At 49.0% G+C, this 23,607-nt stretch overlaps 1 protein-coding gene across 3 annotated transcripts in view; it reads right to left on the bottom strand.

Moving 5' to 3' along the window:
• Positions 1-21,797, bottom strand: part of enah (ENAH actin regulator) — a 79,472-nt gene extending 57,675 nt beyond the window's left edge. The window contains exon 1 of one of the 3 annotated variants that reach the window (XM_072703152.1): positions 21,356-21,797. In XM_072703152.1, the coding sequence (XP_072559253.1) occupies positions 21,356-21,360 (5 nt within the window). In that variant the 5' untranslated portion in view covers positions 21,361-21,797. Of the gene's footprint in view, positions 1-2,785; positions 3,015-3,334; positions 3,446-21,355 lie in introns of those variants that run through there. The other 2 variants (XM_072703151.1, XM_072703153.1) reach the window with 2 other exon arrangements.
• Between the last annotated feature and the right edge of the window lie 1,810 nt (positions 21,798-23,607).

The raw sequence follows: 23,607 nt of genomic DNA, 5'->3' as shown, positions 1-23,607 counted from the left end.
AGAGACCTTAAGTGACCCTGGGAGGACGGATTCAATCAAGACAAAGATGTCATTGAGCAGGATGAAGCATCTGGGACCAGCAAGGCTCAAAGCAGGGGGGGAATTTAAAAAAAAAGGGCGATCTGGAAGATTCCATGGAGAACACGCACGTACACAATTTCAATCTGCTGCGTCATCTGACCATCCAAAAATGAGTGATACACAAGCAAGTGAGGAAGCTGAGGATTCTCCCAGCCCTCCGGCTGCATGGCTCACTGCATCACTGCATCCAGTTGCGTCATAAGCAGCATCTCAGACCCTGTTACGGGGTATTTGGGAAGTCAGGGGTGTGTACACACGGACACTCTCCGGAAGGCACCGGAATCACGCTCCTATATATATATATATTATTTAATTTTTATTTATTTTTTTTAGAACTGCAGCAGAATTAGTATCAGCGCCGCGAGCAGCCGGCCCATGCAGAGCTGCGGACACAGCCCAGCTTGCCTGACTGCATGGCTTCAACAGTTACCTAATCTCGGGGGGTAAATTAAAATGTTGACAGCGACCGGTTTGGCACCAGCTCCCATTCGACGATCCAGCCAGCTGAACTCAGCATGCGCCGGAGAACCCAGAGACGAGCGGCGGTAATGTTAGTCACGCGCACACAGGCATCCCGTGCTCCCCCTGCAGGCCTGGGGCGGCAAAGCGAAGGACTGTTTTTTTTTTTTTTTGTCACTAGCTATTTGTGAGTCCGGCTCAGGGAAGCTGGGCTGGCGGCAGCCAGTTTGGAATGCGTGCGCCGTAACGTCACCAAAACCATGGGCGCCCATGGAAGCGGGTCTAAACCGGACGACGTCCAAGTTTCAGGTTATTGTAGACACTAAGGGACAGCCGCCATGGAGGGGGGGGGGGGGGGGGGAGAATTCCTGAGCAAAATCACTTACAGCTCCTCATGGCAGGAGTACTTAATGGTCTCGCATTTCTTCATCGGATGACAAGGAATTCTGGTCAGAGGAATCGCACCAGCCAGCCAGTGGCTGAGCCTGCCTCTCATCAGCTATTCAAGTCCTTTGTGCCACTGCCGGGGAGGCCAACATTCCAGCATTTTCCACAACTTTACTCACTCCACTAACTCAAACCTTACACTGCCATTCCACTGTGGGGGCGGAGCAACATAGAGACACTCCCTGTATCACAAAAAATATCACCGAGAAGTCAAAGGTTGGTGCAGTACAGGGTGAGGATCAGTTTGCTATGACAGAAGACCTTTAAACTTAATATGACAACCTTCTAAATAAAACACAAAATAAAACTCAGCAAGAACTAAACGCAATAAATTTCTGGAAAACTCTTGGTTGTGCAGTCTAACTGAATGTACACTAAGTAGGGTAACTGTCATCATGGCTGCACTGGCAAGACTACAATTCCCATGAGGCTATAGGGCGAGCGAGAGAACAACCATTAACTAAACCAGGGGTGACAGTCAAGGAAAGGACTTGCACCTTTTCACAGATCCTCCAGGACAGGTTTTCAACCATACTTACAGGCTTATCCTTGAGGCGTGGAACTCCGGTAAGGTTTCAGTGATGTACCAGAGCCCGTAACTATAAGCAGACATTCAGAAACAGATGTCAGCTGTGTCACCGAGCTTTCAGGACTAACGATACGGAGGATGCAGCTAAGCCTCACACGGGAGCTGTGGTGCGGCCCCGTCCTTCTGCGATCCCCGACCTCCCACTGGACTGCTAAGCATCGGGGGGGGGGGAGACTTTAGACAACGAGGGTTCTGCAAACCACTTCTTTTGTGTGGCGTGCAATGTTCCACCGTCAAAAGAAAAACTGAGCCGGGAAGCCTTCATTTAAAAGCCTTTCCCGTGTGACCTCCTGTGGAGACCTACAGCCGTGAGTCTGCTTGGAATCCCAAAAACGCGGAACTCCGTATTAGACACGAGAAGCGGATGAATCACCCAGGCGAATCTATCACTCGCAACAGATTTCGCGTTCAAACATTTTAGAGGGAATATTCACAGCAGAGGAGCGGCCTGGGATTGCAGAGGTAGACGCACACCACCGCGGCACATATTAAAGGGACTCTCTCAAGACTGATGACACACGAAAGAAAAACCGGGCCGCCCAATGGGACGGACTTCCGAAGACCTGCAAAATGGCTCCTGGCGACATCCTGGGGCCTGACGATTTGGTGACAAACGTTTCCTTTCAAAAGAATGCGGCTGCCCGACAGCTCACTTCAGCAGGTGAACTTTTAGGGGTTCGTGAAAGTGGATCTGTGCACTATTGAATTTTAATGCCTGCATAACCCAGTTTCTAAGATTCCTGTAGGAGAAAGAATGAGCGGTGATCAGTTCCCCGCTGCTCGAGCAGCGTTGAGTTAGGGGACGTCACCAGGGTCCAGGTACCTGACAGACAAAAAAAAGCAAGAGTCACCGTGACGTATGTCACTTGCATGACAGTCTGGAAACAAGAAGCACAGAAAGCAAAGCACCGACTCCCTCCAAACCCTGGGGGCCTGAACTTCAGCGAGGCCATCAAAAAAAAGACATGACAGCACCATCTATCCATGGGAAAGGCAACTGATGGCGGCTCTTTGGAGCGAACGACCACACGGCTACACAAAATCCACGGCTAAGACCTACAGAACGGGACCAAGAGCCTTGAGTTTCAAGTTTCGGTCGGAAAAATTGCACCTCATCGGCCAACGACTAACCTACACATACAGCCACAGCGGTGAAGACCCCGGATAGAGTGGCGATGAAAACCTCACTTCCCTTGGCAAATCACAAACCTGCCCCAGTTTAACCGAGACTGCAGCTGTCCAGCTCCTCAGGGCTGCCGCTACCGTGTCTCGCGGAAAGACCATGACGATCGCGCCGCCTGTCACAGAGCTTCCGTTCAGCCGTGCCGTTTCTAAAAACAGAGCCGGCGTTAAAAGGCGACATCTCCCAAAGAGGTCATCGGAATGGAGCCGTGCGGCGGCGGCGGGCTCAGTCGGACCCTCGATCGGGTTTGGCCACGTCAGCACTGGACTGCCAGGCAGAGGCAGAGAACGTGCGCGGGGGGTGGCGAGTCAGCTGGTCGGGACCCAATGGCGTGCACGACCATTGCGGCAGATGGAAGCCCCTCTGCATGAGCGACCGCAGGAAAACTTAGTCATACCCACAGCTGGGCGGCTTAGAAATAAAGCAGAAAAAGCCCGAGTCGCTCGATGTCCGCTATTCTGGGCTCATACGAGGATGTGAGATATGACATGCAGGCTGTTTAACGGCAGATTAAGCCAAAAGTGGGATAAAGAGTGCCGCCCCTAATTCCGAAGAAGCCGGCAAGGAGAACTCACGTGTCGCGCGTCATGTCGGCTGTGGGCTGTGGGCTGGCTGGCGGGCGAGCAAGCGACTCTGAAGGCAGCCCCTCTCGGGTTCTGCTGGATGGCACCAGCGACCCGCCTGGGGCTGGCGCGGGGGGGGGGGGGGGGCCTAGAGGCCACACCCCGACTGCTAAATCCATCCGCTTGGGAAGCCCCCCAAGAATCTGCCCCCGCCTCAGAATAGAGCTGCTGACTACATAGGAGACAGGGGTCCGTTTTACCCACAATGGGATGCAGGCCATTGGACTCATTGGACGCCCCAAAACACACACAAATCAACGGGAGCAGTCATTAAAAAAAAGAGAAATTACCCAATGACTGGGCACAGAGGAATCCTCAAAACTAATGAGTTTAATTGCTATTAAACCCGCAGAGTGCATGAGGCAGGGGTGATGTCATTTCTAAAATCAGACAAAACAGGAAAAATCCAAACCTCAATGAAATAAAGATTCTGGATCTGTCACTAAAAAATATCAGGTACTTTAAAAGTTAGTGAGTAAGGACATATGTCCATCCCCCCCCCACTGCGCGCTTCGTATATTTTTATACCTAGTGACTAATCTTTAAGTCACCAAACTATTTCTGCTTCCGGTCAGCAGCTCACTGGCCACGGTCCCCGTAACTGGTCTTGGTCCCCGTAACTGGTCTTAAAATCTCCACCAGAGCAAAGACGCGCATCCAGGAAGCGCTGATGCGCACACCCATCATATCCATAATTTGTGTGCTGAGAATGTATTTCCACATCAGGTAAGAGACTGGGATTTTTGGGAGGACCATGACTGGGCACTCCTTATTGGGCAAAAACAACTGGTGTTGCACCCCGCCCTCTAGGCCCACACAAGCCCACCCCTCCAAGAAATAAACGGTCAGTTCAAATAAGGAACAAAGGGCAATAACTGTCAGGCCACCAAGGTGAAAGGCTGGAAGCCTCTACAGTGCCCGCCCCACCCCCCCCACCCCAACCCTGGCACAAAGAGCACGTCGGTGGCAGCAAGTCTGTGAAAAGAAGCTGTCAAGAGGCGTCCAGCCTGCACCTGCATCCGAGTCTCATCTGAATGCAAATGAGGGTCCCGTTCTATGGTCAAAGCTCTGTCTGAAAGGCAAGTCGCAGGGCTACCCGGCACAGAGAGGGGGCGCCATGGAGCGCCGCAGCATCAGCATACCCGTGTCGTGACACCGTCCCCTCGACCAGCACTGATGCCGGCAGACATGAAAGCTGAGGTCCTAACACAAGGCCCGCCCTCTGTGATGCGCCGGTCACCATGGGCAACACAGGGGACCAGTGCCACTGAACCAAGGATGCCCTCGGACCACTTCCAAAGCGGCAGACCTTACACTGGCTGCCATGCCCCGCCCCCACCCTGTCCGGCCCAGAGAAGCCCACTGACAACCATTCAAGTCAACTAATGAATCTCAGCCGATCCCCCACCCCCCCCCCCCCCACCCACCCCCAGACACGACCGTCACAGAGCTGTGGAGCAGGAGGCTAGTTTTTCCCCAGCAGCGACAAGCAAAACCAGCACTATGGGCCGGCGTAGCTTTATCTTGGGACTCCACGCTGGGATTATGGCACAAGCTAAGACGGTCACTGTAGCTACAAGCCGGACAGCTTCACCGAGGTGAAGGCAGGAAGACTGAACTCAGACAAAAGGGACATTGGCCAATGAGACACGCCAACACTCAACCCTGTCTACCAACATCGTCAAGATAGCAATTAGGGCGCTTTTCCACTGCACAAAGTACGGTACTTTCGGTACTTTCGCTTTTCCATTGACTTCCGGTCGAGTACCAGTACCGAAAGTGCCAAACCAGCTGGGGTACTTCTTTGGTACTTCGGTACTTTGGGGTGGGACTTACAAACGTATTTGCTGTCGATTGGTTATGCAAGTAGCCTGCCGTTGAAACACAAAATACAACCGCCATCTTTTGTTCACACAGCGAACAGTGAGAAAGGAAATAAAAAGCAGTAGAAACAAAAAAAATATATTAAAAAAAGTTAAATGGAAGGATGGACAAATGAGGAAACACAGGCTTTAATCGCCATATGGTCGGATGAACAGATCCAGCTGGATTTGGATGACACGACTCGAAATAAAGTATTTGCCGTAATGGAAGAAATGGGGCACACGTGAAACATCAAACAATGCCGCTTCAAAATCAAGAAACACAAGCAGGACTACAGGAATGTGAAGGATCATAACATGTTTGAATTCAGCGAAAGAAATACCGCGTTGCACTTTGTGATGATGTCAGTCAGGGGCGGCCACTGATGATGTCATTTGCCGGCAGTACCAGTTTTTACGGCAGTGGAAAACCTACACAAAAGAAGTACCATACTTATGGTACTTTATGTAAGTACTGAAAGTTCGGTACCTGTTGCAGTGGAAAAGCACCCTTAGTAAGTCCTAAACATTACTAACCTTCCCATGAGCCTGTACAGAATAAGTTTTTGGAGGATGGATGGATGGATGGATGGATGGATAGAGCTATACTCAGTGCAGTCTTTTTTTGCATGGGGATCCCAGCTGTGAGACAGTGCTTCTCAGTGGCTGGCTCACAGTATACAAACGCACATCTTGTGGGACCAGCCTTGGATCAGCTTATTTACATTTGACATATTGAGCAGCCACTTCTGTCCAAAGCAAAAACAAGGTCAGTCACTCCCTCAAGCAGTCGGAGGTCAGGGGCCTCCCTCAGGGGCCCATTCTGCTGGCCCTGGGATTTGAACCAGCGACCATCCAATCACAGGCACAGCGCTCTAATCTGCCGAGTGAGCCACACTCCGCCCCCGTAAGCTTATCCCATGGGGCTTAACCCATCTGCTCCTCCATTCCACTAACAGCACAACGTTCTAAGGACGTTCTGGAAATATTGAACCACGGGACAGACAGAATACGGAGACTAGCAATTTGACAGGCGGCTGATAAGCTGGGGTATGGAGGTACACCAGCACCCTGCTCTGAGACTCAAAGTCGCTTGATCCTTCAGCCACTATGACACATACAGGTGGGTAAGAGCTAAGCGGCACAGGAACGGAGGTGAAGAGTAAAAATGCAGATACCTGCATAATCACATAAGCAGGGCAGGCCACACATTTGCTAAACAGCACCTCATCTCCTCGCGTATCGCCACCAAGGCCCACTTCACGCAGACAAGCACCAACTGACTACTGTCGAAGCCGTACTGAACGCACAGGGTGATGCCTGTTCTGGGAAAGAGTGGGGGTCAAACAAGCGGGCGAAGCCCCTCCCAGCAGAAAAACGGCAGCCAATGGAAAAGTACCAGGGGGTTTAAAAACGGCCCCCAGACAGCATTTGAACCTGTGAGTACAGGGTGTTTAAATAATCATGCTGTAAAACTATGCGGCCTAGCAAAGTGTGTCAGCGTAACCATTTCAAAACCTCTCCTAAAGTCACCCCAAGATTTGCAGCAACATGCAGCACACATGCAACACTGAGCACACATGCAACACTGAGCACACCATCACATCTCTTCCACTGACCGCTAACCTACTATGTTTGGCTAATCGATACCTCAAGTTATTTACCTAATGAAGATAAACTTCACCACCAGCTCAATGAATTAACAGATACATGGAACGGCTGAGGTGCCCCTGAGGAGAGGTTTGGGAAATGAAGCTGCGTTCATCTAGCCATCCAACTAGATGTCAGTAATTTTTTGAAGAACATAAGATTTTCCTGATATTTTTAGAGTTTTGCTGTTCATTTGCATATACTATATACTAATGTAAAATTGTTCTTCTCTGACCAAATATACACTTACAAGCCAGATAAATAGCTTTAAACATTTCCATTGACTGTTTAAGCATTACTGCTGTACTGTGCAAGTGTCTGATCTTAGGGATTCCAGCCCACAGTGGCACAGAAGCTGCATTTCATCAGCGGTGATTCCCTGGGGTCGACACTGTAGCACGTACCCATCTCTGCATCAGAGTTCCAGTTCTGGGTGTATCTGATACCTCAAAACCTCTGACAGCCCATCGTAGACAAGGCCCCGGACACAGACGGAACAACACTAAACGACTGAAGGGCAGGAGAGAGTCACCCAGCATCTGCTAATCGAATTAACTATAATTAACATGAACGCAAGTCAGATTGAAAAATCAGATTGAGCCCAAGTGCAAAGCCCAAAGTGACACTGTCAGGGGGGCCCAGAATTTCTAGCCACACCCCAGGATCAAAGGGCACCTTAGATTACTCCACCTTCAAGGACGATTCCATGCCAGTACCACATGTCCCTCCCTCCGGCTGATTCATCCATCCCTCCCCTGCAATATGCTGCACAGACAGAATTAAGATCTAAAAACGGACGCCAGACGGAAGGGGGTTACATTATTCAAACCCTGTCACCATTTGAGTGAAAAACAATTCCCCCCTCTCTGCCCTGCGGGGTAATTCCGGACCCCTCCAGGCGCCTACATAAGGGAGGGGGGCACCAGTGTAACTAATATGGAGAAGCTCTCGTTTACTCAGCCAATCAGGCCTGTCGCCGCGAGGCGGCTCGGGCTCCCCATTAAATTGCCCTGCTGACCCTCGATGTCACTGGTCATTAAACTCAACGAAGGAGGAGTTGAGGGTCACGGTTTCACGAGCCGTTGGGCCCGGCAAGGCAGCCGTCGCCTCATGCTGGTTTGGAAGGGAGTCACGTGGGATCCAGTGACGAGCGAGGGCCCCCACCGGCAGCAGCCCGGCCGCTGGGATCCTGACAGCGGCTGGCAGACAAGCCCCCTAGACTGGCACCACACCCAGAACGAGGGCCCCCACCAGCAGGAAGGCCAGCTCTCAGGCATGGGATGTTTCTATTAGCAAGCTGTAGAGTATTAATCAGCCCCAAGGTCCCACACAGCCACCATCAGGGAAGTTTCTTCCGCTTTTCCACATCTGACGTCCTAATCAACAATTTGGGGGGGGGGGGGGGGGGCTTGCTGAGCAGCAGATGTGGATTAAGAATGACCTGGGCTGCTCATTCGGCGGCACGACCAGCCAACACGGCCCGGCATTGTAATACTACCGCCCCGTTTTACCACAGGGGGGTGCCTAATATCACAGGCTCACGGTGACACGTTCGGTGGCTCATAATTCAGGGTGTCACACACAGAGCCCTTCAGAAACAGTCTTCCAAAAAAAACAAACAGAATAAAGAATTAGTTGCTGAAACAACACACCCCGACGTACACAAAACCCTGGCTCCCGGCTCCCATACGTGACTATTCATAATTTAAGGCCAGTGACATTGCTTACAGTGTTAATCTCCTCCCCCCCACACACTGCCACTCCCCCAGCCCCACACCCCCAAGACGACATCTTTCTGCTTTCTACTGGAGCTGCGCACACAGTTTTTAGAGAGGAGAGGAGAGATGTTGAGGGGGTGGCGACTGAGATGGGGGGGGGGGATTCTTTCCACCATCCTCAGGCCTGGGCCACCATCCAGGACCCTTTGGGGATGCAGCCAGCCGTGGGACGCGAGGGAGAGAGGCTCCTTAACATTCTGACAAAGCAACCGAAGCAGGACACGCAACCTTGACTATGAGGGGGGGTGACAAAGTCGGTCCCCATGTCGTTCCTGCATTCAGGGCTGGGCGCAGAGACAAGTGGCGAAGCCACACAGCTGCACGGACAGCCGGGCCGTGCAGGCAGCTGCTCGCTCAGTCACAGGTGTGCGGAGGCGGGACGACCAGCCCATGAACCGCAAGCTGCTCTTTGAAGGACAGGTGGGTCCCCACGGCCCCCTGATGCACTGGTCCCAGTACGAGATCCTACAAAAACACAGCCCCACCTCCCCAAAGGCCGAGCAACTTCAGCCTCAAGTCACCTCCAGCGGGGACGCGCTCCGCCTCCTATCCACCAATAAGCAAGCAGCTGCACCTTCACCCCCCCCCACCCAGCCCAAACTTGATTTCCAACCTCACGGACCAAAAAGGAATTTCATGCTGGAGACTCAGAAAGCAGCGACTGAGCTCTAACGGCAACACAAATCAAATTCTGTCAGCAAAGTAAACACGGGGACATGGGAAACGTACCGTCCAAACTGGATTTACGAACGCCCTGGCTCTCCTAACAAAATACTAGCATTACCTTTATTTAATTTAGCAGAAACTTTTAACCAAAGCAACATACAATTGAGTAAGCAGGGTCGGTCAGTCCCTGGAGCAAATGGAGGGGTGGGGGGTGGGGTTAAGGACCTCGTTCAAAAGGACCAAAGGTGACATCACACTGCCAGTCCTGGGATTTGAACCAGCAACCTTCTGATCATAGGCATAGTGCCCTAACTCACGAACCACAAAGCACTTCCATAGCAAGCTGAAGGACAACAGAGAAGGCTTCACTAACACTAACCTGACCCCAAACACTACCCCTAACCAAATTGGGGGAGGGGGTCGGGTCATATTGTCTGTTGACTGGGTAACAGGTGTATAGCATGCCCCAGAAGCCTGGGCCTCCCCCCAACTGACAGGAGGTCTGGGAGGCCTCGCAGGGGTGCGGCGTGGTGGAATCAGCAAAGGAATAAGCTCCATGCGGGACAGCTGCTGCTCCATCTGCAGACGGGCCAGCAAAGGAACACCTGTTCCCAAGCAGAACACATCACCACCAGCTTCTCCGTCACAAAGGCCACACCGGGAAGCGCCGTTATAAAGAGCCATTAAAATATACTGTTCACCTGGTTACACCCTGGGCTTATGCAAGGACAGCAGAGGCAAGAGAAGCCATCGGCAGAAGTGCTCCATGAGAAGATTAAATGCAGGGGATCAGAGTCAAAAGCCTTCGATGGGGGTCGTGTCCTCGGCGCATCAGTCAGCCTTAATATTCTCAGGGCATGGAGGGTGCAGGCAAAGATACAGACCGATCAGCATAACCTGCAGCACAGAGCAGCAGACGTGACAGTCAGCGTGTGTCATTTATTACCCTGTTAAGTGCCAATATATGAGGAGCGTGTTCAGCCAATGGGTTTCCCTGTTCTGACCTGTGATGTCAACTGACCACACAGACACCAAGAAAAAAGGCCATGAATCGGTGATGGGTGGGATTATTATGGGCAGTAAATCATTAACCCAATAACAACAACAATAACCAGACTAATAACAGGACAAATAAGAATACTAACCATAATAACCCAATAAATAAAGGTCTTTATTAAACACCTCTGCTGACATCACCAAACTCCCCACCTTCAACCAAAAAAAACCACACAGGACTACCAATGCCTAAACAAACAAACACCTCCCCACAGCAGGAAAGCATGTTGATCTAAGGAGCATGACTCACAAAACCGCATTTAATCACACATCCATGCCATCTTCCAGCTCTCCCATTGCCTCATCTGCTTTTGATGCCTCGGTTAATAATAAAGCTCATGCTCAATATTCTACGACTTTAGGAAACGAGGCCTGACAAACAAATCGGCAGCAGAGGGACAGACACTCTGAACACCGACTGAACCTACAGCTCAGTGTAACCCTAGCAAACGGGCACCCCGCCCCTCCCCCCTTGCCCAGCCCCCACTGGCAAATGGTGCAACAGGTGATATGCAGAGAGACCAACACAATAAGAGGAGATATAAAGAGCCGTCTGATACCCAGAGGAGACGAGGGAGGACAGACGCACTGAAAGTTTAATAAGGGGAGAAAGCGGCACTGAGCCACTGAGAACGAGCTCTGCAGTCACCAGGGAGGGGGAAGCCCAAAGCCACCCTGGCAGCTTTCACCCTCCCCCTCCCCGTTTCCACAGGGACGGTGTGGCACGGCAGGCTAATGCTGCTCTCCATTTAATTCGGAGGTCGGAACTGGGAGCTGGGAACGACGTCACAACCCGAGCTAACTGCATTCCAGTACGACAAGACAGAAAGCCATTTAGCGATCCTGGGGACCAGTTTCAAACAGCAATTTCTCGCTTGGTCGGATTACGTGTCAGACTTAAGGTACCTCAGTTTAAATGGCCTTTATCTTCGTTCACTTTAGCCCAGACTACCTTAAAATTTGACAAGTTATCCGGCTAACAAGAAATTCTGCTTTCTGAAAAGCCCCAGTTCTAGCTAGGTTAACTGTTAGCCATGGTTAGCAATAGTAGATGATAACACACTAAACAGTATTTTGCACATACAAACACCACAGCAACATCTCCACAGAGGTGGACAGTACTGTGTACACAACCAATTAAATGAGCCACAAATACACAAAGACGCAAGTGCCAATAAGCAGCATAACTAGTTTAACTACAGCTTTCAGTTCTGTTGATGAAGGGTGCAGCCATCTTGAATTTTGAGGTGTGGGTTATGTAGATTCCTCTGACTTTCCAAGTCAGAAATTTTCCGACTTCCCAGTTGAAACAGAACGCAGCATAAGCCTCTGCGCCAGTGACCGGTTCGAGCCCCAGCTTCAGCAGAATATTCACGTCTGCGGGCCCTTGAGTGAGGTCCTTAACCCCTAGATGCAGGGGTTCTGCACGCTGGGTGACCCTGCACTGTCACCCCCAAGTGCTCACCTAAATACATGTGCGTGTGTCACGGAGAGCTGGGCGGCGTAGGTGAAGAGAGAATTTCCCCACGGGAATTAATAAAGTATCGCAATTCTATTCTACTGAGGTATAGTGGGGGGCTCTGGGCAGCTCTTCATTTTCAGAACAACGTGTTGAATTTAACAACCCAACATGTCGCCGAGCTCCTGAGATCAGCAGGTTTCTCGCTGCTGCTGCTCACTCAAGCATGACGTGACCTCAGAACTTAATTCTCGGCAGTAGCGCGGGGGAAAAAAAAAAAACATGAAGTGACAGCCCTTCAGAACAGGACTGCTCCAGAAACCCCTTAGTCAGCCAACGACATGAGCAGATAAGCAGCTTCTGGGCTGGAGTGGGGACTCCCACACAGGCCACCGCAGCAGAGCACAAGAAGCAAAACCATCGAGGAACCAGCTTGTGAAGCAACTGCTGGAGAAAAAAAAACAACATGACAATATAAACTCAGCATGAGGATTATAAAGAGGTTTCAGTGGTGATAACATTACTGCTTCTGCCATTGGAGTCAACTGGAGAAATTCACTACACAAGACAGACTTTCCATTAAGACCAGGAACAAACCAAAAAGGGAGCAACTTTCACTAGAAAATGGTACTAAAGTGCCACACTACAGTATGCAGAGATAGACAGAGAGAACAATGGCCCAAGGCATCAGCATCCATCCAATGTGTCAACCTTGGTCGATATTGCCAGCTGATATTTAGAGTTTAGTCGATAAAGTACAGAAGCTCCCTGGGTTACATTCCGATAAACCTACTTTAAGGCAAAAACGCATTTTAATACAGTACACCTACCCTAACAAACATCAAAGCCTAGCCTACCTTAAAAATGCTTAGAACACTTACATTAGCCTACAGATGGGCAAAATCATTAACACAAAGCCTATTTTATACTAAAAAGTGTTGAATGTAATTTATTGAATAATCAGTCCCATCGCAAAGTCAAAATATCATAACATGGACCACTGTAACCTGGGAAAAGTCTGTCAGGATTTTAGCAGCGCCAGAGCCAAGTACATAATCGCTAAAATAATGGAGATGATCGCACTGGGCGATCAGCTATTTTTCGGAGTGGAGGACGAACGATTTAGTCGGATCGTTCATCTCTTAGAACCTCGCTACGGTCTCCCAAGTTAGTGCTGCTTCGCTGACGTCTCTCTGCCTCCATTATCTGATGTGTATCGGATTGGGAGGTAGGCCGAGTAGGAGGGGGCTATCTACACACCTGATCAACACTGTGGTGTAGGAAAGACTTTGGGACGCGACCTCAACCCTCCCCAACCTTCCGCCCTCATTAGGCATTCCAGGAGTGCTTTCATCGCTGATCCAGACTTTGGTTAATAATAAATCAAACGAGTGAATCAGGCAGCCGTTGGCTGCGTTCTCCAGGTGATACGCATCAACACTCCAAGCTATTCTCCAAGCAGCCAGCGGAGAGACCATAAGGGGTAAGTCGGGTTTCGCTATGCTGGTGTAATGAAAATACACGACTCCTAACGGTGACTAAGCAAACGCAGGCCTGGTAAAAGGTACAGGCACGTCCTCTCATCGCGAAGACTGAAGCACACCCACAAAAACAAAAGCTGGGGGCACAAAGGTAAGCAAACCACCTAATTCTACCCCCCCCCTACCCCGAACATGACTGAAACGCTCCATTAACAAAAAGTTCACCTCCCAGTTCTGACCAGCATCCTTCATTTCAGGGAAGAACGACCCAAGGAGACAAGTTGGTGACAAGTTCTCTTCACTCCTATGATGACTGAACATTGTTCAGCTAGAAAAAGGCTAAATAAGAGCCTCAATGAAGCCTTGGTCTTTCCCTTTATAAAACCCAAACAAACTTGGGGGGGGGGTCTGTACCCAAGGAAACTTACCGAACTTAGAAACCGTGAAAGTAGGATGCCCCCACCATCCCAGCACAAACCTGCACCAGTGCTGGCACTAGCTGGCTACTCAGTTACCCCCGTGTTTGGCAAACAGGGGCCCCTTCACAGATCTGCCACATCTACCAATCACACCCCCCCCCCCCCCAACAGTTATATTTTTCTCTTCAGAGCGCCACACTGTTGTACTGAGCGGTTACAAAGGCAATATTTTCCCTGTTGGCAGACAGAGTCAATGACCAACTGATCTCTTTTCAGGGTCTGGCCAATTGTCACTCCAACAAAGCGAGATGTTTATCCAGGCAAGTTTATTATGGGGGCCGCTGTGGGGCTCTAAATGGAAACGCCTCGTTGCCGCTTCCCAACCAGACCCTTTCATCACTGTTGTCTCCCTAACTACAGTTTTTTTTGTGCATAACGTTTGAGCATCATAGAATTCGGATTTCCTTTTTATCCGTGTTGCCTCGGAAACGTCTTCATACTGGAGGAATACGCTGGCGGAGCCGCACGGCGAATTAAGCTGGCTGGCCGTCCAGGTCAGTAAGTAGCCACTTCGAATAGCAGCCCAGTTCATTTATTTCTTTGGGGTTGGGGGGGGGGGGGGGTAGTCCTGGACCAACGCAATCGAATTTGTTTTCTTTGGGGGAGGGCCAATCTTCTTAAAGGGGTGGCAGATACAAGCAGAATATGCAGGAGCCGGTCACGAATCACTCACGACTGCGAGCGACGCTCAGAGCGGAAGTCGTAAGCCCAGAAACAATACTCCAGATCTTACAGTCTCAGCTCCGAAGGAGGATCTTCAAATAATCTTTAATCCACATCCACCTCCATGCCACACCTGCCACAACTCCATTTATATTCTCTCTCCACATACGGAGAAAGAGGAGCGAGACCCAGGGTTATGAGGGGGCGACAACTTACAGTGCCTTCAAAAAAAAGAAAAAAACCTCATGATTTGTTCAGTGTAACTCCGACCTCCCTCCTTCTTAGCCAATCGAAGGCGTGTTCTACAGTAGTAATTAAATCATAATTAAAATTCCCCAATACAGAAAACTGGGTTGCATTTGGTGGCGTTAAGGTAACTAAGCACCATGGGTATAACACACCCACAGCGAACTGATACACTCCTGACTTACACAGACGGCCAAACAGGACAGACGCTTTGAGACCCTGTCTGAGCGATCGAATCCACCGATCAGCTTGAGTAGGGAGCTGCACAGGAGCTCACCGGGCCTGCAGGAAACCCGGCTCGTCGATTCGGCCGGCTGCTGAGTGAATACCTGACTCAGCACAAATCTGCTCCAAGGCTTCCATTATGGAAAGGGTGGGTGGGGGGGGGGGGGGAGCAACCTAACAGTCCACTGTCTCCGCCCAACCAACTACAGGTCAAGTCTATACTATGGGTCCATCCAAGCAAACACTATAGTGAGACCCTTAGAAGCCAACCCTGTAGGGGAATGAGTCCAACGGCGCTTTTCCACTGGCATACAGGAGCTAAGCCATACCATGTCATGTTAGCAAACACTAGTGGAATTAGCATGAACTTAAATTTGCTATAGAAATATATTCTGTTCAGCCATCCTCTAGTACTTATCCAAGTAAGAGTTCAGAAATTTTCAGAACACCAGTATCTCCATGAATTTCGACCTGGACTGGTCACGTTTTCGGGTCTGCAAGTAAGCAGGGGCATATCACTGTGGGTACGGCTCGGGTACGGCTCGGTTCTTGGCGGCAAGGGATAGGCACCGCAGGAGAAGCCAAAACTATACTTCACCACCTTCCACACCATCTTCCACGTCCATCACCCCTAAACCCAAAAGATACATTTACGCTAGTTTACTTCCCTGCACACGTGGACACAAGTGCCCTGAGGCGGGTTATGGGCACAGAACGGTCCCGGCCAGCTCCGGCGAACAAACCGCACCAATAAAAACTGGCCATATGCAGCCGGTCTGCTAAAAGGCAGCAGCGAGGCTGGTGATGTCATCACCAGATGACACAAGAAAACACGACCCCTGTGAAATAGAAGCGCAGCTCCGCCGCAGCCCCCATCGATCCAGACGAAGCCCATCTCATTCCGTGTGGACCCCCGCCCCTCCCCCAAACTCTCCTGGACAAAAAGGGGACAGGCTGGGGATGAGAAAGAATGGGGCATCTCACAACCACAGGACGTCTCCAAACAGGACTTCCACATGTTCCCTGGATGGACATTAATTGGCTGCCCCCTCCCCCTGCCATTAGTAACTGTGATATCTGCAGGTTCCAGAAAAGGGAAACTTAAAACATATGGCGCAAGTTTAATTATGTATCTGAAACGGCAACAGTGTCCAGCCCGTCAGGCGCCGGGGGTGAAGGGGGGGTGGGGTGATGGGAAAGGACAGAGAAGCTGAACCATCTCTGCTGGGGTCTAAACAGCCTTCAACGCTCAACTAGACAGAGTAAGAATAAAGGAGGGAGGAGGGAAAATAAATAAATCGCTCAAGCAAATTCCTCCGCCCGCTCTCACCATGAGCTACGCGGTAGAAACAGTACCATCTCAGCCACCATAAACTCCGCAGAGAGCGAAGCCGATCAACTCCAACATCCATCCAGCTGTATAAACAGATGCAGCGTAAAGGTATTTCGCATAGAAGTACGGGGTCAGTGACGACTAAAAAGCGGCCACGGTGAGAGGCCGTTCCGGGATAACCACCTGGGCGATGACCTTTGACCCTTACACACGGCCGAAGAAGAGCGATACGGCGACATCTTCCTCTCCTGCAGCGCTACGACCAATTTCAGAAAGTGACCAGACCAGCTAAGAAACTACTAGGATTCTACAGCTTAAACGTATTTCAAACTTAAGGAAACAAGAATTTGGAGCTACTTTTTAAGAGTGGAAGAACGTAAATAATTGAAATCTATCCCACCCCTACCAAAAAAGACCACTGTCAACCATCAGATTCAACAGACTAACAGAAGTGCAGCAACCAGTCTGTGATAGACGGGACTATAAAGGGGCACTAAAGTAATTCTAGGTTATGGACAACTACTCACAAATAGCCCCAAGTGCAAAATCGTGGCCACTGAACACAGACTGCCTTCCATGCCCCAAACAATCCATTAAGCTGAACTTCAGTCTAGACTGCTTTAAGTGTGAGAGTGTTACCAACAGCCCTGTGATTTGGAGGGCAGACCTCTGCCGCCCTTATTGGAAACACCGTTACCGAAAGCGGCTGGAAGCACGGTTTGGTGTTCTGTAAGACACACAGCGGCCCCGGCATCGACGCGGATACGGTTCCCTTTTGGCAAAGCCGCTGAATGCCTCCGTTTAGGGAGAGCAGAGAGACACAGAGGTGGAGATGAGGGCGGACGCAGGACGCCGTCACACTGCCGGCCGAAAGGTTCTGCAGGGTCCTCTGAGAAGCAGAAGCTGCTGGACTGAGGCCGATGAGATGTGCAACAACACACCTGCCGTCCAAACCCCTGCACTCCATCAAAAAAAAAAAAAAAACTTCACCGATCCAAAAAAACAGGTTTATAGCATTATTATGTTCGGCAGTGTCTTGGACTGCTGGCCATTTGGGGCATTTTTTTTTTCCCTCTTGGGGTTGGATTTCACAGAATGTCAAAAGAGGCTTTTTACATAAGAGAAACCGCCTTTACATGCCATATCCAAGGCAGCCAACAAGATTCCTCATACTAATTGCAATCGAGTTGCACCACCGAGCCAGCTGGGCCAAAGAGGAGCAGGCTGGGGGTGGGGGTGCACCAACAAAATGTACACGTACGACACCACACAATAAGGGAGACACACAACTCTAAACAGTGCACTAAAAGGAGGATCATGTGTTGCGTAATATACACTGGGTTATAACACCGAAAAAAATACCATAATCCTCCATGATCGGAGGTAACAATTCTGATTATTCCCGTCCTGAAAATGGCAGTAGGTGGAACAAGCAGTCATTCCGAGAACAAGTGTGGATGGTCCAAAACAGAATTGAGGCTACAGGCAGAAAAACGCTGAATCAGAACAAAGGGCAACATAAGCTTGGCCGGTATCTAGTTTTCCATACAGTCATTCCATCCAGACAAACGTATCCAACAGTAGAAAAATGTTATGCAGGATTTTCAGGGAGTGCCAGAGTAAGAGAACAATATACGATCATATTAAATCACATTAACTTGTTAGAAGACCTTCATAAATGGGACCAGGAGGGCTTCTCTGCTTTCTCCCCCCATCCCTGGGATCGCGATGCCCCTGGACACATGCCCAAATGCCCATATGGTCAGCTGGCATTAAAATCAGCTAAACAATACATCTTGGAAATGAAAAACACACTGCACACCCAAAATAATAAACAGTGCTCAAACCCGAGGCAATATTAACAGGGCCATGCCTGAAAGGCCAGATTCCAGTGCCATTCGCAAGCTTAAGATCAGGCCATCCACTTGGAAAATGTGTGTGATCCAGGTCGTCTTTCAGCATTGCATAGAAAGAGTCCCCGAGCACCCCTCGGGGGGGGGGGGAGGGGGGGGGTAACACTCCAAATTTGTGGTAAGTGGTGCCAAACTGTTCACACCCACTTGGGGGTAAAAAAAAAAAAAAAAACAAAGCCATTTGCTTGGGAGATCTGGCCTCCTACTGAAGGGCCAGCTTGATCAGATAGTCAGAAGAGACAGGTAACTTTGCGGACTGTGTCTGTGCACAGAAGAGGAGGACAGGGCCGGTCGGAGAGCTACGCGGCTCAGCACAGTTTCGCCAGCACAGGCGAAAGGCCAAGCGGCATCAGATTCAGACATTTCCCAGCCGTGTGGTGCTACTGAGGCAAGGTTAAGCATCATCTGCTTGTCAGCATCACCTTTCACGACAACGGTACAGTAGGTATAGGCCACAGGGGGTGGTGGGGGGGGGGGTCAGTCATGTGACAGTGCCAGCTGTTTACACAGAAGCGTACAGCTTCGTCTGAACTCCTGTTATCAAGAGTTAACATGCAAGTCAGTTATAATCCTATTCAGCCAGTATAAGCACACTGAAGTAATATCAGGCAGGAGTCCCTAGACCAGGGCTATTCAACTCAGGCCTTCGATTCCAAATCCAGGCCTCGTTTTCAGTTCTCCCAGGTAGTTAGTTTAATAATTACTGATTCTGATTGGTCAGAGGCTTCACACCTGGCTCACAGGTGAAGGAAGGCTGGGAAACCAGCAGTGCTCGGCCCTCGAGGACCGTGAGTTGAATAGCCCTGCCCTAGACTATAGACTAAAAAGAAAAGAAATTAAATAAACTTTGCCAAATCCAGCCTTTTATTATAAATCGAAACTACTGCACATTTTATGAAGTTGCATGAAGCAGCACATTAACATTTTCTTACACCTCCTTTGCAGTCAGCACCCATTAAGTCAGCCTTAAGCACAACTCAAGTGGCTACTGGCGCCCCCACTGGCTTGGGGGTGCAAGTGCACACATCAGCAGATTCAAGATGCATCCCACCAAACTGCACTGGATTTATTTGCCAAGAAATCCAAAGCGCAGTGACCACTTTGGTTTCCAGGGTCCTTGGTGGCAAGCAGAGCCTGCGGTAGTGGCGAGTGACCCCATCAAGCAAATCTCACATCACACCCAAGCAAGCAAATCGCACATCACACCCAAGCAAGCAAATCACACATCCAGAGAGGTGGCTCACATTCGAGCTCTAGAATGATCTGATTCCTAATTCTCTTAACTGGAAGGGAAAACACTACCAACCTCCCCCCCCAAAAGCAAGAAGCCATTGTTGGGGAAAGCTTGCTTTGGTGAATGGTTGGCAACAGCTGGCTCCATTGAGACCCCTCTAAGAGGAAAGCCCCCCTCCCCCCACCGCCATCGTCGTTGTCATGAATCTGAAGAAAAGCCACAAATGACCCCTCTTTTTGATCTCTGACCTTTGCACCAGGACACCAAGAACCTCCCCCAGCGCCACCTTAATATGAATAGAAACACACAAGGCGACAACAGAAAGACAGAGAGCGGCCTTTTTACGGCGCCCGGGGAGCCAGTCCGATCCGCGTGAGGGCAAAGCCTCCGCAGCTTGGCCATGGGGGAGTCCATATGGGGGGCAGGCAGAGATGAGGGGGTTTCCACTGGCCAAAGCGCAGAAGACCAGGTCACCCTGCACGTTTGCGTTATTGCAAGTTAAACTACATTTAAAAAAAAAAAAGCTTCAGGACCCCACCCACCTACCGCCCACGCGCCCTGTTGCCCCCCAGACAGAATGCAAACCCCCAAAACATCCACACCCTGCCATACAATGTCAGGGCACAGCAATACTCAAGAAAATGGTAGATGGAAACTTTTTAAATAACCCCAATCTGCATACAAGGACACCTAAATTAACTCACTACTCTTCCAAACGCTGTATATAAAGTTTATTAATCTCCGAAGGGGGGGGGCATTTCACGACTTTCCTTAAAATTCCAACCACTCATTTCTCCAGTCGTATGACACACGGTTTAAAAAAAGACTTTCAGATCCGAACCGAACCGACTTATAAGTTTTATCATGTTTGGTTTCCGCGTAACCCGACAAGGAAAGTAAAGTATTTGCACCCCCCCTTCCCCGTTTAAAGCCCCTTAAATGCTAAGCGCGCGCCTCGGGCTGAGAACAAAGTGGCCACGCAATTAGGCGGCAGCATTAACAAACTGTCATCGGTTACAGTAGCCGCAAAAAATGAAGAGTAATTAAAAGGTGTCGCGGGATTAAGGCAGCGCTACGGCGACCGCTTTCAATGTGATTCTCTACATTATACAATACAGAATGACCTCTTCCCGGAAAATGGAACAAAACGCTATTATATGCAATAACGCGTCACAATCATCTTAATCGTTTGCCAGACGTCCCACATTAAATACACAGATTCATACTTTACATTTAAATATAAACAATAAAGGTGTCAGAAAAGTGAAGGGTAAATGTGTCGGGTGAATTAAAACTCACAGCACGTATACATCCACTTCACACAAGGATTTCAAAATTGACTAAAATGACTTAATCGCGTTATTATCGGCATCTTTCCGCTATATCCACAACACCACGTCAGCGCATCAGAACAGATTTGATGTCCGTTTCTAACCCCCAAAGGCTTTTGCCACTCGTTTTACTCGTGTTTATCGATTCCACCAACAGTACTGCATTGCAACAACTGGCCAAATGTTAGGGGGCTAGATAATGGAGCCGGGTTTGCTACTCACGCCTCGTCAGACATCAAGTTAAATTCACGGCAAGTCGCTTATTCTTAATAAATTGGGTACATTTAGACGATGCGGATAAAGATTGTGAAAAAAACCAGAAGCCCCCACCGGCGTCGGCTCGCACAAAAAAAGCAAGAGAGCCAGTAAATCCCCACAGGGTCGACGGCGCTCGAATTCACCTTGTAAAAAGCATTTAATTCTCATTTATAGCTTCCATAAGGATGCACCTCCATTGTGCAATTCACATATGATCCCTGCTTCAAACACGCTTTATGCAGACACGTATGTGCCACTAAGGACCCAGACAAATGGAAATAAAATAAATTTTGCTGGACATATTCATTTAATCAAAAAAAGGGGGACCTGGCCTCTTACCTCATGACGGTAATCGTTTTCTCCAGCAATAAGACGCAGCGGCTTCCCTCAAAACGACCAGACTTTGATTTTCAGTTTGAAGAAAGTTCACACTCTTTCCAGCGATCTAACAGAAATTGCCCTAAAATATCAATGGGAGAAGAGCGAGGGGGAGGCAGAAAGAGCACGGGCAAATTCAACAAAGTAAAAAGAAAAAGAAAAATAAACAAAACGAAAAAAAACAAACGAAGGGAAAAAAAGCCCCGATCCCCCTACATGTTCCAAAGCATCCCACTCCCGTTATGTGTGATTCAGTGGGATAAATGCAAAGACGCAGCGTCGGGCTCCCCTTTCTCCGCTTAAAGACGCCGATCGCTTCCAGCAGCGGCGGCAACGTGCCGCCGGGATCCCCCGTGTCCAGAAACTGCGCTGACGCACGGCTATTCACAGCGGCGCCTGCGCACGTACGCTACGTAAGAGGACCTCCACACCCCCGTTGCCGTCCCGTCCCGTCCCTGTCCACCCCTGTCCGGCAGTCTAAGTCGATTTTAGATCGACTGGACGATTTAAATCGCCGTACGCCGTGGGAAGAGTGGGTCCGACGCGCCACGTTGCGGACCTATTCTTCATCTCCTTTGTGTGTCTTTGTGTATCACCCATAAGTTATCACTCATCTATCCTCTCACTGTACGCCATTCCCTAGTGTTTCGATAAGAAAATCGTCTTAAAAATGTTCCATGTTTTGCATAGGAATTGTTAATATGATAGAGGTTGCGATGGCCGTGTGCTGTTTGCCAAGAAGGATGAATGAAAGTGACCCGTGCAAATAATTATTCAATATCTGTCTCGCACTTTATGTAAAGGAGACTCAGTGTCATCTAATTTTAACTTTGACCGAATAGATTAATCGATTATCATCATTAACTGTATGATACTTCATAGAGTTTCTCTGTAATAATCAAAAGTGTCCAAAAAACTTATATTTTGTAAAAACGAATCAATCATTCATATAAATCAAAAATACCAATTAACCGAAAATACATCATATAGCAAAATTTAAACAAATGTACGTACAAAGCAATATAGGTCATTTTAGTAAAGGATGTTAATATTAAACATACATTTATGTAAACAGTTTTCTAAAGAAACTGTGAACTATAAACGTCATAAGAAAAATGAGCTTATAGTCATCAGGATAGTTAATATGAAAACATAAATGCATTTGATTGTCCATTCATCCATTTCCAGCAATGCTGTATCCAGTGCTGAAGACCCAGAGATAAGGAACACCATTCTGTTACGCAGCGGCACAAAGACACACATTGGCATAAAAGGCCTCGCAAAGTGCACAGTTACCTTGTTGCATTGCGGGAGGAAACCTGAACTCCCTGGACAGGGAGGAAGGACACTTCAATTATGTGAGTCACATGCAATGCATCCCTGTCGCGTTTGGTCCTTGAAACAGCAAATCTTTTTTTAGAGAAAGAAGTTAGGCTTTGACAAAAAGAGCATTTGGTTATAATCTCTCTTGACAAATTAATGTTTGTCTTTTGTCCATGATCCTAAAGTGAGGCAGTTTCAGTCAGTGCTAATAAAGATTCCATGTAACGTCACTAGAGCCAGATCCTAACAAGCACTTGATTTTGTCAACTACATATATTACAAAGCATTATACCCCCCCGACAAGGATGAGTAGTTTGTCATAGATTAAGTATTATTAATGGATTTGGCGCCACCTGCTGGAAGAATAATAGAATAATTAATTGTCCATGGTGCTTGTCCAGTGCGTGGTTGCAGTGATATTGGATCTCAGGCAAAATAACACCCTGGACAGGGCACCAGGCCTTCGAAGTACAGCCAAGCTTCAAAGACACATCCAAACTCCTCCCACTCAGAGAATGGGAGGTGATTTAAACTCCTGGTCTTGGAGGTGTTAGCCTCCATTGACCTGTGTGCCCTTCCCACTGAATCATGTGATGCCCAATCGCATATAATGTTTAAGGAACTGTTTTAAAGGGATTTTTAGGGTTTTCATAGCATAGGTTTGCTTTCAGCACTGGTACGAGGCCTATTCAGTCCCAAACCCCTTCATCCCCCTAAAAACACACTGTACTCCCCCAAATATTGGTAGGGACATACCCTTACTGTACATTCCCAAATCTGTGCACTTAATGTTACCTCACACTCAAGGCCATATTAAAAGTATTAAATCCCAACAGCACACATAAAAAAAATAACAAAGCTGATTGGTGGCTCACGAAATTCAGAAATGT

Source organism: Paramormyrops kingsleyae, chromosome 19 (genome assembly GCF_048594095.1).
Source record: "Paramormyrops kingsleyae isolate MSU_618 chromosome 19, PKINGS_0.4, whole genome shotgun sequence".
In the NCBI taxonomy this organism is placed as follows: domain Eukaryota; kingdom Metazoa; phylum Chordata; class Actinopteri; order Osteoglossiformes; family Mormyridae; genus Paramormyrops; species Paramormyrops kingsleyae.
Note: the sequence above shows the minus strand (reverse complement) of the source record. Positions and strands in the feature narration are given on the sequence as shown.